Source organism: Dreissena polymorpha, chromosome 3, assembly GCF_020536995.1.
Source record: "Dreissena polymorpha isolate Duluth1 chromosome 3, UMN_Dpol_1.0, whole genome shotgun sequence".
Taxonomy (NCBI): Eukaryota; Metazoa; Mollusca; class Bivalvia; order Myida; family Dreissenidae; genus Dreissena; species Dreissena polymorpha.
Window position 1 is genome coordinate 38083339 of NC_068357.1, and position 21059 is coordinate 38104397.

The window sequence follows — 21059 nt, forward strand, 5'->3', positions numbered from 1 at the left end:
CGTTAATTCGAATTAAGTTACTTAAATTGAGTTTAAGTAGTGAAAAACTAAGTTTAAGTTACTTAAACTTAGTTTTTCTCTTTTTTGTGGTTCAGGCGTGCCATAAATTTAATCTCTGAAATTGTGTATGCAGGAAGATGAAATGAATTCCCTAAGCTTTGAATCGCTTTTGGGGCTAGTTGGAGCAATACCAAGGTGTACAATTTTAATGAAAATGTGGTTCAATAGCTTGCTTTAGTAGACATTTTGTTAATTATTCAAATAACCATGATTATTCTGGCATTTAATGATTAAGATATAAATTCTGGAATAATTATTTTGCTTGTCAATAATTATTTGCCTAAAAATCGGGTCAGAGATTCAAATACTTTAGATTAATAAAAATTTCAATCTAGCCTTACACCCAGCAAGCCTTATTATTAAAAAAAATATTATTTGATTCTTCTCATATATCTAAATCATATTATCATATTCTGATTTGTGTTGTAGCTTGCTGGTTGCCCATTATCCAAATGCTAGAAAATTCATTAAAATTTATAAACTGCTCAAGGGCAATGGCCCCCAGCCTAATGTCAAACTTGCAAACATTTATGATTTTCAGCAACAGTTCTCACAATATTGAAGGGAGACAAAGATTAGTTGCCTTACAGCCAGCATATAAACGTGCCTTACTGTGATTTATTATGCCTTTTAGATTTTTATATGATTTACGGTCTATTATCATATGTTTGTGTGATAATGCAAATTGATGTGATCTTGTTCACAACCTGTTTTTATAACCATGACAAAAATCTATTTTAGAAAAAAAAATATGAGGGAAGATGTCTTTTTTTTTAAACAAAACACTTCAATGTTTATGTTTTGCAGTATAAGCATAAGCCATAACTGGGAAACATTGATGTTGGTGAACATGTTTCTTTGGTCTTTTTTCGCTGACAAATTGGATAATATTGTTATGCCTGCAAGTTGGCGTAGATATTGTACCTATATACTATGCCACAAAGTTTTCTACCATATTTTGTCAACTTCAAAAAAGCAATCTGAAAGTCTGTAGACTGTGTTCCCTGTGAAGAAAACATCAAAAGGATGTGGATCAGTTGCCCATTTCCAGTTTAAAATGTCATCCTGATAATTGAAGTCTGTATAATGGTTACTGGTGTTGTCATGTCACACTAGCCCTGTGGCACAGTTGGGGATAACAGGTGTCAATAGGCTTGTTATAGTCAGATCCATTCAGACTAATTGGTATGGTGTGAGTATAAGGGTAATTATAAATGCTTAAACTGTATAAGGTGATGCTTTTGTAAGAAATCTGTTGATTAGCATGATCATTTTCTGTGGATCCAGTTTGGAATATGAGACTTATTGGATGTTTATGTATGTCACCAGTGGTATGGTTATGAAAATTGTGGGTGCTATTTGGTAGAGAACTTGATGATAATTACAAACATTGTGTATGGATTCAGTGTGGAATTGGAGACTTGTTGAATCTTTATATGCATGTACGCTTTTGTCAGACAGCGTTAAGTGATCATCATAATGGTAGTGTTATTTCATAGAAAAGATTATATTAGTATGATAATTATGCATAATGGTTTAAAATTGCATGCTTTTGGATTTTGAATGTTTGTAGGGATTTTTTGTAACTTAAAAAAAAATAATATGCAATAAAATATTTTGCAAATGATACAAATTGCTCTCAATTCATTGACATTTCTTGTAATAAATAAATGACTGCCTATTCTACCCTTGAGTGAAGGTTTGTGGGAAGAATGGTTTTGCTTCATAAAACTGTAAAAGGATTTTGAAGTAATCATGCGATATTCTGCAGATGTATTCTGTAAATTGTTATGTTCCTAAGCAACAATATTTTCTGTTTCTGAGTTTTTTGGACACATTTTTGACACAGCGCTTATTATGTCTATCGACTTGGTCTGCTAATGACAGAATTTTGCTGCTTATGATTGGCAGTGAGTAACGTCTCTTGAGTATGTACAAATTAGATTTCCGACCAGACAATTGCTTCTGTCTCTTTATGGTAAATGAGCTGAATTCTTAACAAGTGTTGCATTTAGATATTGCTGTCTGAATCTGGAAATCGTTTTGCTTTATCGATTTCAAGTATAAAAGGTTTGACATAAGGAAATTTGTAAAGCTTTTAAGGTCAGATTAGTCTTTAGTTTAATGGAAACAAGAAATATCTTTAAAAAAGATATACGGCGTTGATTGTGGTCGATGTTTATGAACGATCAAAAGTTATCTCTATGAGATAAAAAGTAGCGGATGCCTTTTTTCTGCGCAGTTCTTAGCTACATCATAAGCAAATCAATTACGGGGTGTTGCGCCAGATTTCGTGGCTTATTATGCTTTATGTGATATTATTACTCAGATATCTATATTTACAGAATAGAAAAACACAAGAAAGATGAAAATAAACGAGTGCATATAGGTCAGCCGGCAATACTCGAATCTTATTTAATTGCATAATTATAGTATAGTGAATTATTGTGCTCATGCTTAATAAACTGGTCTAAATGGATAAATATTTCTAATTAATGTTATCAAAATTGGTCCTTATCATGCCAATGTTGAAACCATATTAAAAATCGATGATTGACATACCACAATAATATCGCCGAATATCTTTATTTAGTATCTTTCTGATCAAAACATACTTCAAGTGCACAAAGTTTACGAGACGGCGTTTATATAAAGATTTCTGCAACTGACCGCAAACTGACAAACTGACCTTGATACCTTGCGGATTGGAATGCAATGCATTACAGTCACTACGTTATTGTCAGTAAGACCGGTGTAACACAATGATCGCAACCCCTTCTGCGAACTCCGACGATGAACTGTATATAAACTATGACTTTCACAAATAGCCGCTTATTGACCCGAAACCTCGCGGGTTGAAATGCAATGCAAGTAAGTACTAAATATGACAACATAGCCTTTAGTATAAACGCTTTTGCGCTGGTAATTCTCTGAAAATAAAAGGTGAACGCACAAACTGTATTTATGTCGAAAATTGATTGTAAAACTGTTCTATCTATTGAGCCTTTTCATTAGAGATAAAATTGTTTCATGCAGTAAAACAGTGTTACAAAGACGCGGATATGTTTCCAATGTTCTGGTGTTATACTCAAATCAGCCAATGGAATAAATGAAGTGTATTCATTCGTACCTAGCCGCGGGAAATTTTATTTGAGTATTATTGGACCCTTACAAAGGTCAAGTCAGGGTGAAAAGCTGGCTTAATACAGCTTACGCCGAAAAAATCTAAATTGAAGAATTCTGCCTGAAGAAAACACATTTTCATTTAACCAAGACAAGACTGCCACATGCATGGAAGTGTATTTTTAGCTCATCTGATTACACTGTACTGATGATGAGTTGTGGCCTTTGCAATTTGTCTGTTGTTGTTTGTCTGTAGTGTGTTGTCAACATTTTTGCCTTGTGAACGCTCTAGAGGCCATATTTGTAACCCAATCTTTACGAAACTTGGTCCAAGCCATTGTACCTAGAATATCCGCTGGAGTTCAATATGAGGTAGCATGGGTTTAAAAACTAGGCCACTAGATCAACATACAGAAAAAGCTTGTGAACACTCATGCTAATGGAGGTATGGTTCCTCCATTCCAAAACATGCCACAATGAGGCTGGGCATTTTTTTATAAGGGGTCTACATGAAATTAAACACTTGAAAACTCTAGTAGAAGTAATATTTTTTACCCACTCATTGTGAAACCTGCTTAGAGCAACAAATTGAGTTGTTATGATATTATCTTGGTTGGGTTAAAAAATGATGGTGTTTTGTGAGAAAAAAATGGCTGCAAGGTATTGGGATGTAAATTTCCCTACACATTTGTTTGGAAACCAGTGGTGAACACTACTTGATCATAACAATTTACTTACTTTTGGTCTCAGGTGAACACCTCAGGGCCTTTTGCCCTCTTGTAAGCAACAACAAATAAATCACATAAAAAGGAAAGAAATAGCTATTTATAATGGGCTCTGGTTGTGTGTGAAATCGTTATTCAACTTTTTATGTTTGCAGATTTGCATAAAGCAGCTTACTTTAGCAGTTTTTAATGCCCTAAATGTTCATCTAAAACTGTCCTTTATACAGTCTTCATCTGCCTTTACAATGTAACAATGCAGTGTGATTAAGATTTTAGACTGATAAGTTTTGATGGCATGTTGGCAAGGCTGGATTATGTCTCCATACCTAAATAATTGCAGAGATGGCACTTTTAGGCCTATTGAACTACAAATAGCACAGCGGGGATTCATGATTGTATAAGAATTGTCAACAGTTCTTCTGTGGATAAACAAGGCAGTATTGTTGTGTTTTTTGAAGATAGTTGCTTTCAATGATTTATTTCCATTATAATCGCTTTAGAAAATAGGAGAAGAATAAAAGTGTAAAGGATGTTTAAGTCGTAAATCAAGACTTTTCATTACCAGTCCGGGTGTTATTTTGTTGGGATCACATCAGGTGGACACAAATTACATTGAAAAAACTTTAGATTGTTGTGTAGATATTTTGAATTCTACCTGTTTATGGTAATTGATTATTCATTTTATAAATAACATTGAAAACTAGGTCATTGGGACATTACTGATTGTGTACTCAGATCGACAAGAATGATTGACTCAGATTATGCTTTCATAACCTCAAATACACTACAATGTCTAGACCTCAATCAGCTGTTGCACTGGTATTTGTGAAGCTCTACATTACAGACATGTTTGTTCAATTTATTGTTTTATTTGATGGCAAAGCAGTTTTAATCCCAATAAAAATGTACCCTGCAAAAATAGCTGTCATTGGGTTGTTAACCAGGCAGTCTTTTAATGAAGTTAAAAATCCTGGTTATTAACCACATTTTAATCCAAATTGACAATCCTTAATTGGGATATGCATGGCTGGCAAACAGCAAAATAGCAGCCTGTTTCCCTTAAAAAACTTTAGTTTACATTAACAAGTCTTGGATTATGGTAAAGGTCACCGTTACTTAAAATGTCTCCCAAAAAGCTCAATAAATGAGTTTTGATTGTGATGGCATTTTAGGTTTATATTGCTTTCATGTACACAATGATTGGGGTTCCATTTACCCCAGTTTGGTAAAGATCAAATCACAGTTTCTTATAAAAAGAAACCCTGTCACCTCTCAATTGCTTGATTTTTTTGGAGGGTATTTTTCTGATAGTGTATACATGTGTATTATGATGGTAATTGACATGCAGACATACATTGGAATTGCATTTGGGACCAGTAATGTGAAAAGTCACTGTTTCTTGAAATAGAAATACTTTTTTCCACTCCAAAACTTAAGTTTGTATGGTTCAGATACTGATCTGTAATTTATAGTGTAGATAGCTTACATGCTGAATTGCTGATTGAGCTTAATAATGATTGCCCAATTACTTTAACCCTTTCCCACTCAGAAGCAAAGTGAAAATGGCTACCATATGGTATGTCCAAACAGCATAAAACCAGAACAGCCTGAAAGTAACTCCTAGTCTGCTCAGGTTTTATGCTATTTGCTGCTCATCAGTATCTAAGGGTTGGAAATGAAGCCTTAAAGTTGAACTGAGTAAGAAAGGTCTTAAATATAAATATTTCTGATGGACTACAAATGCATGAAAATACCTACCTAAGTGGTAAATGGTAATATAAGTTATTAACGTAAAGTTGAAAACCTTATTTTGTTTTGTTACGTTGTCATGTTTCTTGTTTTACAGGGAGTGTTCTTACATTTTTAGTATTTTTTACAAGTGTCATTAATGAAAGTGACTTTACCAACATAGCTTTGATTATTGGAAAAGATTAAGATAATTTATTGACAAGAAAAAACGTGAAACAAAAAAGTGTTCCTTCCGTGTTGCTCAAACCCTAGACCTCCAGAAGCAAAAGTTAACGCTCTAAGACTACACCTCGCATGCCTTTGAATTTATGAGTTAGACGTTTTTGTTAGAATACACATTTATGGAAAATTATTTATTGTAACGCTTTTGTATATTTAACCAGGTTTTCCGAAGGAAAAAACTGGTTATTAGATTGGCGAATGCGGGCGGGCTGGCTGGCTGGCTGGCGGGCGGGCGGAACAAGCTTGTCCGGGCCATAACTATGTCGTTCATTGTCAGATTTTAAAATCATTTGGCACATTTGTTCACCATCATTGGACGGTGTGTCGCGCGAAATAATTACGTCGATATCTCCAAGGTCAAGGTCACACTTTGAGTTCAAAGGTAAAAAATGGCCATAAATGAGCTTGTCCTGGCCATAACTAAGTCATTCATTGTGAGATTTTAAAATCATTTGGCACATTTGTTCACCATCATGGGACGGTGTGTCGCACGAAAGAATCACGTCAATATCTCCAATGTCAAGGTCGCCACGACTTAAAATAGATTTTTTTTTAAAACAAACTTACAAAGGGGGTTAATTTTGTTTGTTCATTTCAAAAGTTCAGTTTGAGTTTTCTCCCTTTATCAGATTTTTTTTTCACAATGAAAACCTGGTTTTGTGACAATTTTGTCCCTTGTTTGTATTTCAATTGATGATTATCCAAAAAACAGACAAATATTTTAAACATTTACTTTGCCTTTAAAGGGACTGTCCAACAGATTAAAGCGCCGCTCAACGCGAATCGATATTTTGGAAAACTACGAGGATTGCTTATATAGCTAAAAAATATCTCCGCATTTGACGTGAATGTGAATGGTCAAGTGGTAAAGTAGGGAGACATTTTACTCCAAGCTTCCATGACTCTAGGGGTCAGTGGTTTGAGCCATGTGGAGTTTAACGTTTTTTCTTCTTTTTTTAAATTGTATTCTTATTTTTTTACTGGAGATTTTAGTTCAAATGTTTAAATTTATCAATATAAAGCATTTAAAGCAGTTAATGACAAGCTTTAATACATGCCAAAATCTGTTGGACGGCCCCTTTAAGAAAGTTTGCTTTTTAAATATGATGCATACATTCTGTGTTTAAATCTTTTTTAAAAATATATTATTTTCCAAGTCAGCAAGTGCCTTTAATGTTGTTTTATTTTGAAGAGTCTATTTAAACAAAAGAAAGACATTGTGGGGCCTAATGTGGTCTTAAAACACTTTAAGTAGCGATGCATTTAATTAACATTTACTTAATAAAACATCGCATTCTGATTAACTGGCTTACAGTGGAATGAATACTTTGTAAAAAAAGCAATGGGAATTCCGAAAATTTATTGCTGTGGAGGTTTTATGAGGATCTCAGTTGTTTATGCAACACTAAAAATGGAGAAAAAAAATCTCAGGGACTAGAAAATGGCTTACATTCTGTATTTCATTTTGGATGATACCAGCTTGAAGATAACAAATGTTTCAACTTAATTGTAACAGTGTGTTTTCAATCAAACTTGATAGAACAATAAATAAGTGATAAAGCATTTGCTATGATGTTGTTAGGCCAAGGACAAATTATTGTATAACCCATTGAAGAATGCCGGACAAAACCCCTCCCGGATAAAAACCCTCCCGTCAGTTTTATAGGGGCCGGACGAAAACCCTCCCATGCATATACGGGGACGGACAAAAACCCTCCCATGAAAAAAACGGGGGAGGACAAAAACTCTCCCATGAAAAAACGGGACTGGACAAAAACCCTCCCGTGAAATCTGAGCCACGAATTCCAAGTATCAACGATTATTTATGAATTTTTAATCCGAAATCGGTCATTTCCGAATGTCATTTCCGACATTTGTATTTTGTTGTCGGTTATCCAAGATATTTATTTTTTGTAATAGTGACTTCACTTCAGTAGGTGACATTACAATATATATTGACTAATTAAAATATTTCCGAATTGAAATGTTGTTATTTTACACCCATTTGACGTCAATTATATATGTTTGAACTAAGATTTGTATTATTACTTAGTATGATAAGAACTACGATATTCATGATTACTTAGTATGAATAACAAGTATGGTGTTTATATAAAAAGTATTAAATATCAAATTGTGCGCCGGCCAGTGCATTAAGAACATCAAAGTCGTGTTTCTTTTTTATTCATTATCGCAAAAATAACAGAGGCGGACACAGGCTTCCCAAGACATTCTTTATTTTGTTTGTCTTCACGCAGCTTCATCGCTCCTACGTGAAACTGATCTCCCTTATGGTTGTGACTTGTGGTTGAGTTTATTGTCGTCATATTTATGTCCGTGACTACAGTGCCCTTATAAGACTTTGCCGCACGTTGAGAACATTCCCAGCGTATAGTCGATTTTGACGTTTTCTTCTTAGTGTAGATTGTGCGCGATTCTTTTCGTTCCACAGTGATGGATTTGCGTGGCCGACGAGATGCTTGAACCCGTTGTTCCAACTTTCGCACGCGTTATTCGTCCGCGCTTCACCAAGTTTTGTTGCCTCATGTACGTTCCATACATAAGGCGGGAAGCGCGGCGGGCCGCGTCTGAAGCGGAGGCGACCATCCATCATGACGCTTCTGAACGCCCCGTTGACGTAGTTGGCGTCGAAGTAATCTAGTATGCTGTCACTGCCATCTGGTGCCAATTCCCAAAAAACGCTCATGCCGTCAGCCATCATATTCACCGGGAGAAACGCCAGAACATCCAGCATCCCGCAGAAGCAAATACATTTGTCGGCGTTTAATGGCTTTTAATTGATTCTGTGATTAAACTAATTTAATCTATAAAAAAACTAAAAGTAGTTGCAGATTCACAGTTTGCTATTTTGAGTAAATTTTGCGGATTAATGAATGCAACAATGTGTGAAGCAATTACATTTGTCGGTGTTTAATTGCTTTCACGGGAGGGTTTTTGTCCGCAGTTGCAGATTCACAGTTTGCTATTTTGATATATATTATTTTATGCCATTAACTAGTTAATTGTTATGATTAGCTGATTATTGGGCCTAAATAACCGATTCATTGACATATTTGACAATACAGTATGCTTTATATATTGTCTGCAAAAATGCAATTGAAAACGTTATAGTAAATAAGTAATTAAGACAAATTAGTTACATGCTAACGAATTGTTAGTTTTTAACTGAATTTTATTTTCATTTTCGCAAAGTTTTCAGAAACTTCCCGGAAAGCACGTTTTTTGCATGAATGAGCGTATGACGCGATTAAACGTTGCACTGTATCGTATTGCATTCAATCTAAATTTAAATTCACTTGTTTATAAATGGCCTCATTTTATGTTTTAATTGATGTTGTTATTATATTGGATTATCGGATATATATGCACATTAGAAAGCGGTATGTTTACAGTTAATGGATACATATTTTATTTCAATTTTTAACCCCTGAAAACACAATACACAATACACACAATGGGTAATTTTGTCGGATTAATGAATGCAACACTAAGCGTTGAATTTCTTTTACGGGATGGTTTTTGTCCACCTCCGTTTTTTCATGGGAGGGTTTTTATCCTCTCCCGTTTTTTTTCATGGGAGGGTTTTTGTCCGCCCATGTTTATTCATGGGAGGGTTTTCGTCCGCCCCCTATGAAAATAACGGGAGGGTTTTTATCCGGGAGGGGTTTTGTCCGTATTCCCCCATTGAAAACTTCTTTCATGATAGTGAACACAAGCAGGTTTCAAGATGTCTTACCCTCTGGTTTTTAAAGAGTAACTTGTTAAATTAAAACTCAATTGAATGGACATAACCAAGGAAGTCAGTGCAAACCCAACCACAGTTATTATTTTCTGACTCCTCTGTGATACCTGTGTGGCTTATAGTTTGTGTATTTTACAAATACCTGCTAATCTGCTACTAATTGTTTCTGATCACCTGACTATGAATGGCTATCACATCCCTTAAACCAGTGGAGTGTGTGTGACATTGGCACACACCCCTGTCAGGTCTTCGCATCCCTGTAAATAAAGGGTTTAGTGTTAAAATGTGAAATTGTAAATTTCAAATACAATATAAAGCAAATACCTGATATACAAGTTTGAAGCACACGCAGCAGTATCACACTGAACCCCCTCCAACTACAGTGTACACCCTACATTGTGTATTGACTGGGCAGTGACAATGGGCTGTGGATAGGCTTTCATCTGATCTCTACTGATTACCCAGACAGTGATCAGCAAGACCCTTATCTAGAGCTGTAGTCTACATGTCCACTGAGAACAGAAAACATTGTGTGGATAGCTTCTTTGTTGAGGATGTTATATAAGAAAAGCTGTGGAAATTATGTGGCTTTGTGTGAAATTTATATGCCAGAACACTATTGTTAACTTCCAAAGTTTGTCTTTATCTGTAAGACACTTTCATACTCTGCAAAAATCAAAGGTTTATGAAAAAATATTTTTAGAAGACTATAAATACAATGTATTTTTGTGTGTGTTAATTTCAGTGAAGAAATTTGTGACATATTTTTCATCAGTTTTAATAATTGTGAGCAGCATGTGAAGGCAAAAGTGATGGACAACAAAATAGAGAAAACACTGTTTTTTTGCTGAATTGCAAGTCGGAAAGAAAGAAGTTTGAATTGAAATGTTATAGACGAACAGCTGTGTTTGCTAAAGATTTCGTGTGTTTGATGAGCACTTTTCTTTTTCATACTCAGAAGAGGTTATGTCGTAATTACGCCAAATTGAATCTGTCACGCAACCAGGTGGTTTATGAACGTGGAGTCTTTGTTGGGTAATTATTATAATAATACCTGGTCTGAAATAAACTTGATAGACTGATAACAAACGGCTGAGTGACAAAATGATAACTTTCTTACGGGGATTAAACCTTATTTGCTGTATCGGTAAAAACAATTTAGTAAACTGCCTAATGGTAAAACGAGCATGGTGATTTAAGAATCCAGATTAGTGACATATTTAAACTTTAGCAGGCCAGCAAGCGTGAGTAAATAATGTGTCATTGTTAGGTAGGCTTTTGGCATGTAAACATCATTGTGGAAGAAAAATACGGTGCGAAAAGTACAAATAGAAAATATTATAAATCGAGTGGAAGTCTGGACATGGTGTTTATATATTGTGTTGACTCTATATGTATTGAATGGCATTGTGGACTTAAAGTATTTTATTGACTATATAATGGATTGACTTTATATGTATTGAGTGGCTTTGTGGACTTAGTATTGGACTTAGTATTTTGTCAACTTTATGATTGACTTTATATAATATTGAGTGGCATTGTGGACTTAGTGTTCATGCATTTTGTTAACTTATGTAATGGATTTTCGAGGCCAATCATAAACGAAGATGAGAAGTGTACAAGTTGATATCATCAGAAATGTGTAAGTGTTTACTCTGCACTTTCGATTTATAGGTAACCAAACAAATGATGTCTAATCCATATCAGGGCTGTTTAAAGGATGGGATATCATAAATTTTAATAAAATTATGTGGTGAAATTTTTCAATTTGGTGAAGGGAAGGTATTTAACAAATACTTTTTTCAAGAGTTTGTACAGTTTTATTTCTAATAGGATTTATAACGCATTTGAAGGTGTGTTCATTGTTTGCATGTATGAACTAGGATTGTCGTGTTGGTGGTTTTGATCACTTGAAATGCAATGATTTATAGGATGATTTTGATAAATTCTACTGTTTTTCAAATGCATTCCAAACATTTTTTTCTAAGGTTTGTTATATTTGAAAACCTCTCTGTTCCTTTGATTTTTAGTAATTTGTTTATAGTTAAGGTAATGCAATCATGAAAACATAGTGAGGTCATTTTTTTTAAAGTAGTGTGGCAAATAATGTAGATTACTTTTTTTATATATACAATATTTAAATAAATGTTAAATCTTGGTGATGATCATGCTGCTATAAGACTCTGTAGTAGTGATAATTCGGTAATGTTAATATTGTGACTGTATGTTGCTCAAAATAGAAGTTCTTTTGCAATAATTTTTCAGCCATTTTTAGACAGGTATAACACTTAACAGGTTCATTCAGTCCATATTGGATTTCAGTAAAAGACAACATTTTTGCCATCCCTGCTTGTGATTACTGAAATCTGCATTATAGTGGAATGTAGCCCTGGAGGGGTTAATCAAACCGCTGTAACATCATGAATTTATTATACCTCATTTGTAGCCTACTATCACACCCCAGCAATCTACATATCACCACCCCCACTCCCTCCCTAGGGGTTAATTATATACCTGATGCATTTAACTATTTTATTTCAGCCCTAATTAAACCTGACACCACTGCTGTGTGTCTGAGGACCTGTTGAAGCTTTTGCTTATGGTGTTAAGGTGTTGGAAAGGGGAATACTGCAGTTCTCAAACTGATAAAAGTGCCAACCTTTCCCATATTGACCAGACTGAAGTAATTTAATATTTACTGTCTGGCTTAAAGGACTTGAACCTGTTTGACTTAGTATAAATATTATAACACTAAGATTCAACAACTGCAGGTACTTTTAAAAATTTAAACTATAATTGTGTTGAAAGTTTTATTTGTGCGTTATTATTATGTCAAGATGAAATTTAGTTAATGTTATACAAATTTAATAATTAAATATATAATTGTTTTAATTCACCAGTTCCCTTTACATAGATTACTGTAACATTAACCTACATATGTATTACATAATTTCCTTCAAAGTTGCATATGTTTTTTTTACATATGTGTGTTTAACTTCAAATTTAAGTATTTAAAATAAATATGTATATCATGCATTATAAACACTCATTGCTAGCAATAGATTTTGTATCTTTGTATCCATAGCAATATGGTTTATTGGTGATTCAATAACCATAGTATGCATAGATACTGATGACTAGATCACAGTAAATTAAGGACACTCCTAAATATCCTCTGGTAAAACATACATTTACAAGTCATATAAAAAAGTAACAGCTGCATGTAATAGGTTTACAAAGTTTAACACCACTTTAGCACCACTCATGTCAACTTGTAATTCATATATTTACAAATATCAAGCCTACATGGTAATGGATTTGCTCTTGTTAACCTGTGATGACTTATATGGTTCCAATCTCAAAGATCAACAACGGCACATGTTCATTTAAGGAGTTTTGTGACAAATCCTGACACACAGATTGCTGCAAGGTTTCATTTTGAGATTTAATTAAGTGATGGACATCTTTTTCTCCTTCATTATGATGTTACTAGCTAAAGGTTAATATGCATTTTTGTATATACGTGTATTGCACACATGGAAATGATGCATGCATTTTAAGTGATACTGGAACAGTATGATAAGCCCTAGCAGCGATTAATAAGTTTTTATCCAAAATAGTTTGTAATTGCACTACTAGATGGAATGTTCTTCACTTCTGAGCTTGTATCCTTAAACTGCTCACAGTTTTAAGGACAGTGGTCCACCAAAGCTATAGTTTTGGAAATAGGTCAGTGTGTCCGTCTCAATTTAGATGCTGACTCTTGGGACCATGAAACTATTTGTGTGGTGTCTGGGGTATGTATGTCTCAATTTATCAGAATGGCACATCAGTCTGGAAAGTGGGGAAACAGACCTGATAATCAACATCAGGAGTGTGAACATTTGGCAAACATTTGAGGAACAATCATGGCATTCAACTTAGAGTTGGAAAAAAAAATTAATTTTTAATAGTGAGGATAAGAATGAAATAAATAATAGTAATGCTAATAATTAATCAAAAGACCAAACAATTATATTTTCTTTAGAATATTGAGTTTACAAGTTTTAAATTTTGGATAACAATAAAAAATAAGAGTTATTTTGTATGAATTTAAAATTTACAGGTAATTTTTATGCTCCCCCAAAAAATTTTGGGGAGAGCATATAGTCGCCGCTTCGTCTGTCCGTCCGTCCTTCCGTGTGTCCGTCCATGCACAATTTTTGTCCGGGCTATTTCTCAGCAACTAATGAACGGAATTCAATGAAACTTAATGGGAAGCTTCACTACCAAGAGGAGATGTGCATATTATCAGCAGGTTCTGGTTGGATGATTTTTTACAGAGTTATTGCCCTTTGACATTTTCCATTAACTGTACATATAGTGCAATTCTTGTCCAGGCTATTTCTCAGCAACTAATGACGGCAATTCAATGAAACTTTATGGGAAGCTTCACTACCAAGAGGAGATGTGCATATTATCAGTGGGTTCTGGTCGGATGATTTTTCACAGAGTTATGGCCCTTTGAAATTTTCCATTAACTGTACATATAGTGCAATTCTTGTCTGGGCTATTTCTCAGCAACTAATGACCGTATTGAATGAAACTTTATGTGAAGCTTTGCTACCAAGAGGAGATGTGCATATTATCAGCAGGTTCTGGTCGGATGATTTTTCACAGAGTTCTGGCCCTTTGAAATTTTCCATTAACTGTACATATAGTGCAATTCTTGTCCAGGCTATGTCTCAGCAACTAATGACCGGATTTCAATGAAACTTTATGGGAAGCTTCACTACCAAGAGGAGATGTGCATATTATCAGCGGGTTCTGGTCGGATGATTTTTCACAGAGTTATGGCCCTTTGAAATTTTTGATTAACTGTACATATAGTGCAATTCTTGTCCAGGCTATTTCTCAGCAACTAATGACCGGAATTCAATGAAACTTTATGGGAAGCTTCACTACCAAGAGGAGATGTGCATATTATCAGCGGGTTCTGGTCGGATGATTTTTCACAGAGTTATTGCCCTTTGAAATTTTCCATTAACTGTACATATAGTGCAATTCTTGTCTGGGCTATTTCTCAGCAACTAATGACCGAATTTCAATGAAACTTTATGGGAAGCTTCACTACCAAGAGGAGATGTGTATATTATCAGCGGGTTCTGGTCGGATGATTTTTCACAGAGTTATGGCCCTTTGAAATTTTATATAAAAATATTCTTGTTCCCCCAACTACTGTGCCCTCAAGACGTTTCCTTTTATCTAAATATATAGTGCAATATTGTGACAAAAAAAAACTTTGGGGAGCATCACCCGTCTCCGACGGTTTCTTGTTCAATTTGTGTCAGGAAAAAAATAAGGGAAGTTTCAAAACAATTTCAGTGGTCACCTTATTTTATATAATCTCTCTTGTAGTGGACATTTTTCACTTCATCCCCATCATGTGATCCTCTGAATTATTACCTATGTAAATATTCTGTGGCAACAAAAAACAACAGTCTAATCTTTATGTATTGTTGACATTTCTGTTGTGATATCTGGGATGTCAGATTTTCTTTTGAGGCATGAGAATTTAATGATAAAAAGCTGATTGTGTTTGTTTGTTTAAACCCACTAAACAACAGTATCTGTATTATTGATCAATGGTGCAGTAGTGATAGTTTTTTATTATTGATTCTGTAGATATGTCTTCAAGGGAAAATTTTAGGGGTTTTCTAAATGTTTATTCAGTGACAGATAACAACTGAAAAGATTTTTGTAAATTAAACATTTTTTAACATATTTGAAATTATTTCAAAAGATAAAAAGAGCTTTTTATCTTGGTTGTTATTTGATCTTGTAAACTTGTTCTTTTCAAGCAGAGTTAATTGCCTTGTTGAAAAAGTGTATTTAATGCACATAAAATGTTGCCGTATAGGTTGCATATATTGTTTGTGTTCAATGATGATTTCAACACATGGAGCCTTTCTTCTTTTTTATTTGCAGTTTAAATTTATTCACTTTTTGATGAAATTCATGTAATTCATGTATACCGCTGTGTTAAATGCACTTTCAATACACTTTCTCAACATAGTATTTCCAACATAGTTATTAAGAAGTTTTTTTCTAAAGGTCAAATCAAATTCTGTTGTTCAACCTTTATTGGAACAAGTTATCTTCACTTGCTGGTGTTTGCATCCAAAACTAGTGGTTTTGTTCTGTAACCCCTAGCAACCATTACAAATAACACTGCATTAGACACAAATGTTAACTGTTTTCCTGTCTCCTGATTTATTGGTGTAAGACTGTGTACTTCTTGATTAAATGTTATACAGATGAAATTTAAAGGCCATAAAATGGCAAGTTAAAACAGCTTTTAGTGGGGTGCAGCTGCAAAACATGAAATTAATCAGAAATAACCCCAGAGCTGTGAATAGATGTTATTCATTTCTTCCCATTTTACAATTCAGTTTCACAATAATTGACTGATTTTCATTGCAGATACTAAAGGGTTTATTTTGGGTTGGCTGATGTGGGGAATCAGGTATCATGAAAAAAATAATGTTATTTTAAAGGAAAAACCTATTCCACACCTTATATTATAATATGAATCTGCATTGATGATGCTTAAATTTCTGCAACGTTACACGATATGTCACCACAAATCCTTATATTGGTATTGACTAATGATATTTTCATGAATTAATCTTACGTGCGAATGTCAATATGATGAATGACTGATATCTTTGCAAACTAATTAATTGAATGACAAAGATTATTCATAACAATGAATGCAAAGTCCAATTTAGTAACTGTTGTTCATCAGCCAATTAATGAATGAGTGGCAAGGATGCAGCATTACTTGTAACAGGTGGGTTTCAATTGTTCTTAAGTGCTTAATCTCTATTGAGATTTATCAAACACAATAAAATGCAAAAATAATTGATGTAATGGTAATTTACACTCTATGGCCTCTTTATCAAACAATAGAGCTTAAGTGCGACGGAGCACACAATGAAAAAGCATCCGCCGACAACGTTTGCACAATGCCAAGATTTGCCGTATATGGCTGTGTTTTGGAGGGATTAATCTGATCTGGGATGATAGTGGGATCGAATGAACCTGCTTTAATTATGTAGCCCACCTACAGTGTTTTTTATGCCAACTTTAAGTGCCTTGAGTTGGGAGTGTGGTAGGGGTGCTTCAGTGTTTGCCCCTGAGCATTCTGAGTATTGAATCGTTGAACTGAAAACAAAAAATGCAGAGGAAAAAAAGATTAGCGCAGTGTGATGACGTCAAATTTGAATGTGATGTTTTGCAAATATTTGATCTTTTCAATGAAAACACATGCAAGCTTCAAGATTAGTGGTATCTACCTGCCAATTAGGACTATATGCATCGCTGGCATGTCAAATTGACATGTTTTATTATGACTTTGTGTAAGACACAATTATGATATCTGAAGAAAAAAACATTAAAAAATAACAAAAGAACACAGTTTTCCTACCCTTAATTTGTTTGATATGTCACTATTTTTTGGTATAAGTTTTCCAATTGATCATAGAAGGGACAATTGGAAAGAATTTTAGGAAGGTTGGTCCTAAAAGCATGTTAAAATACTTTCATTATCATTATCTATGGTTCACAGTAAAGGGTGGTATACTGGAATTTCCATAAATGTCTTGCTTTCCAAAACTTGTCCAGGAATGTTCTCAAACACCTTTTAACATATGAATTCAAACTTGCAGGTATTGTTCCTCTTAACCCATTTATGCCTAATGGACTCTCCCATCCTTCTAAATTGGATTTATTTCCAAAATTAGGGATGTCTAGCATATTTATTTCTATATTTAGAATATTTCTTACAGAAATTCCTTTAAGCATCATGCGGCGTCTCATCTGGGTCTATGCTGTTTGCCAAGGCCTTTTTTCTAGACGCTAGGCATTAATGGGTTAATATTAAGTTGTGCATGCAGTGTTACGTTAAAAGTTCAATACAAGTTATGTTGTTGTTTTCAAATTGGACTTTATACCTGCTGTTCAGGATTGCAATTTTCCCAGTGAAAGCCAGTTTGTTAACACTCAATAGGAAAACAAATTGCTGAAAAGAGGATGTCAGCCAAGGAAAGGTTATCAAAATGTGTCATAGATATCGTTTTACAAGGTTGACATTTGTCAGTACAAGATAACGCAAGTACCCAGTATCTGCTGACTGTCCAGACTGACCACTTATAGTGGCCGGAGTGATCTGTTGACCACACACTGTCCAGACTGACCTCTTATAGTGGCCGGAGTGATCTGTTGACCACACACTGACCATGACTGAACTTGTCATGCTTTTCAATTTGCAATATTTGCTGCATTTTGAGGCTGCTTTGCAATTAATACTATACACAATTTCCTATAGTGCGTGCCTTATATATCATATGTTCTTCTTATAAGTGGAGTAATAAAGCATAAATAAATCAGTGCAAAATAGTTAAATTTATATGTAATAAATAACTGAAAGAATAAGATTACTTGATTAAAATATTGATTCTGATACAAGTATACTGTTGAATGTAGTGTCTCTATGAAACCAAATTAATTAAATTAATAAAAAAGACATAAATAAAAGTATGTGAAAGTTGCACACAAATATATTTTAAATTTACACCCACTGTTGTTAATGTTTGATCACTGTATATTTACACCAGGCACATTTGGAAAACATTTGCATTCCAGGAGAATATTATTTGCACTTGCCCTGGTTGTAAGTCACTGACAACAAACACTTAACAAATAAGACTGATGTGTCTGTTCTATTACTATTCAGCTGTCAACAAATTCAGTCTCTATTGCTATCATAGGGACCATCAGAAAATTGCACCCAAAAGACCAGGGTTTGATTTTCAAAACATGTCATACAAACCATTGAATTTTAAAAGAGCAAACAAAGTGAACTGTCAATATCACAAGCACAGGAGACAGAAATATTTATTTTTAAATTGTTATTGCAAATTATTATAATAAATGCACTGAGTATGTGTTTACATTTCTTTTTTGGAAATGTTGTTCTCATGTTAGTTATTACTATTCTAGTCCAATATATGAATTACGATATTCAGAGTAAAGCTGTGCTTTAAAGGGGCCTTTTCACAGATTTTTGCATGTACTGAAGTTTGTCATTAAATGCTTTATATTGATAAATGTAAACATGGGATCTAAAAAGCTCCAGTAAAAAACTAGAATATAATTGAAGATCGTAACAAAAGTAACCCTTAATTTGGCTAGTACCACTGACCCCTGGAGTAAAAGTCTAACGTTTAGACCACTTGGCAATCTGTGCTCAAACAAGGAGTTATGTATTTGATTCTTTATATTAAAGCAATCCTCGTAGTATCACAAAATATAACGACTACAACACAACTCTCCAAATTATTCAATCGTTTCACGTTGCAACGCTTTATAATTTTCAGGTTTTTAAATCGTCAAAAGATGCATATAATGGATATTTTAGAGCAGGGTAAATGTTCACTATTACTGTTTCGTAAAAAATAGCATAACTACAACGAAAATTTGCGAATCTGAATTTTTTTATAAATATTGTCAATTTACCAAAACATGAAAAGGCCCATTTAATAACGATTGTGTTTGTCATGCCAATGTCAATGCTTATTATACAGGCTTAATTTTGCTCTGGTCATTGTTTGTTAACATGTAAATTTAACTGGACAGAATATAGAATATTTACATATTTAATCGGTGAAGTGTAGCAGTGACTAACAAATAAATTCTTCTTGCTCACAGTCCAAATAAGGCCAAAACATTTATTGTGTTCTAACCGCAACAAAATAAGCTATGGTGGAAACACTTAGCCACTTGGTAAGCTACAGCGACAGCATTCCTGTAAATCAAAGAATAGGCACTTTTATGGCAATGGAATTTCTTTTGTCTGTGAATTATTTGTCAATTGGTTGGCTTAAGTAGATCTTGTTCAGTGATTGTGCAATGTCTGGTAAACAAGAACACATTCAGACCAAAGCTTTCCCAAATTAGGATGAGTGTTGTTTAAAGTACACTTGACCCATATTGTTTTTAAGGTTCCAACAAGAATAGTTATAGAAGCTTTACAGATGATGTATATTTCTTATCATGTAAAAGCATCAATATGCATGACACCTAGTACACATCAGAGGAATTCTACAAAATAAACAATTTATTTTGTTGATCTTTGTAATAATGACATCATAATAATCTGTAATAATCTTATCCTGATATATTCACTCTAAAATGGCATAGATTTGCCCTTAAAGGTCTATTATATTTTATTAATACACTAATATCAGCTCACAATTGTTATGCTTTATTTTCATCAACACTATAATTTAAATCCATTTGGAAGTTTCAATTTGTTTTAACTTTGTAGGCTTAACCTCACCAGAACAAAGTGAATTATGCCATTTTTACAAATATGTAAGGTCAGTGTAATATAATCTTGACAGTTAAGAAGTAATTACAGGACTCTCAGTGAAAGAAATTACCGTATTTTACCATGTATAGCGCGCTACCATGTATAACGCGCATGCGATTTTTTAAAGCCAAAATGGAGAAAAAAAAGAATTCAAGACCAAAAACCTGAAAATTTGGCCGAAAATGGCCGCCATACTTATATTGCGCAATCATTTAATCTGAGTTTTTCGGGCGCTTAATTTTTTGTTTTAAAGTAGGGAGCGTTTATACGATCAGGAGCATGGGTTGCAAAGCACTATATTTTTGACAATTTTTAAGATTATTCTCTCGAGAACACCGTTATGTCCTTATTGCCGCTGCGCATGTTTTTTCAAGACCCCTGCGCGTTAAATTCGAACCACTATTACGTATTCCTCACATTTGAACAGTGTAACATTTTCATTACCTGCCGCTCACAACATCGTATGACATCTTCTTCTGCAGACCCGCAACATCTCAATGTCCAATTTTACGCAAATCGTCCGTGGATCCCATTTTATTTTTCATCGACTTAAATATTTCCCCATTAAGAGATGCTCCCCAATAAATCCAGTTTGACCCGGTATTTCGCGCCTTCACTGCGTCTAGTTGATAAGTATTTTATAGTAAGACAAACAATACACCCGAACGCTCAATTCCATACAGTTGGCGTTATCCGCGTAAAGCCATTTGAGAAATATCATTTGTTTGTCTCTATTGAAAGAAAATAAAACGAGTCTATATCTCTATTGTTGGTTTGTAACCTACGTAGTATACTCGCACAGTAGCATATTTATGCAGAGATCGGAAAATCATTGATAAATGTATTCGTCGTTTCAATGCTTAGGGCCTAGTAATTTCGGCAAATCGGAACTCAACTTACGTAAAACACTTGCTCAATTAACCGTTGAACTCCACCTCCGTTCTTTCCAAAAGGTTCGAAGGCGGAGCTTTGCACGTGCTATTATTTAATTGGACGATTGCCA

The 21059-nt window shown here is 34.2% G+C and overlaps 1 protein-coding gene across 4 annotated transcripts in view; it reads left to right on the top strand.

The window, feature by feature from the left end:
• LOC127873694 (uncharacterized) overlaps positions 1 to 21059 on the top strand; it is a 109170-nt gene that overhangs the window by 55857 nt on the left and 32254 nt on the right. The window contains exon 1 of one of the 4 annotated variants that reach the window (XM_052417627.1): positions 10175 to 11284. The exons of the other annotated variants lie outside the window; for them this stretch is intronic. Coding sequence (XP_052273587.1) covers positions 11250 to 11284 — 35 coding nt within the window. The 5' untranslated portion in view covers positions 10175 to 11249. Of the gene's footprint in view, positions 1 to 10174; positions 11285 to 21059 lie in introns of those variants that run through there. 4 annotated transcript variants of the gene reach the window in all.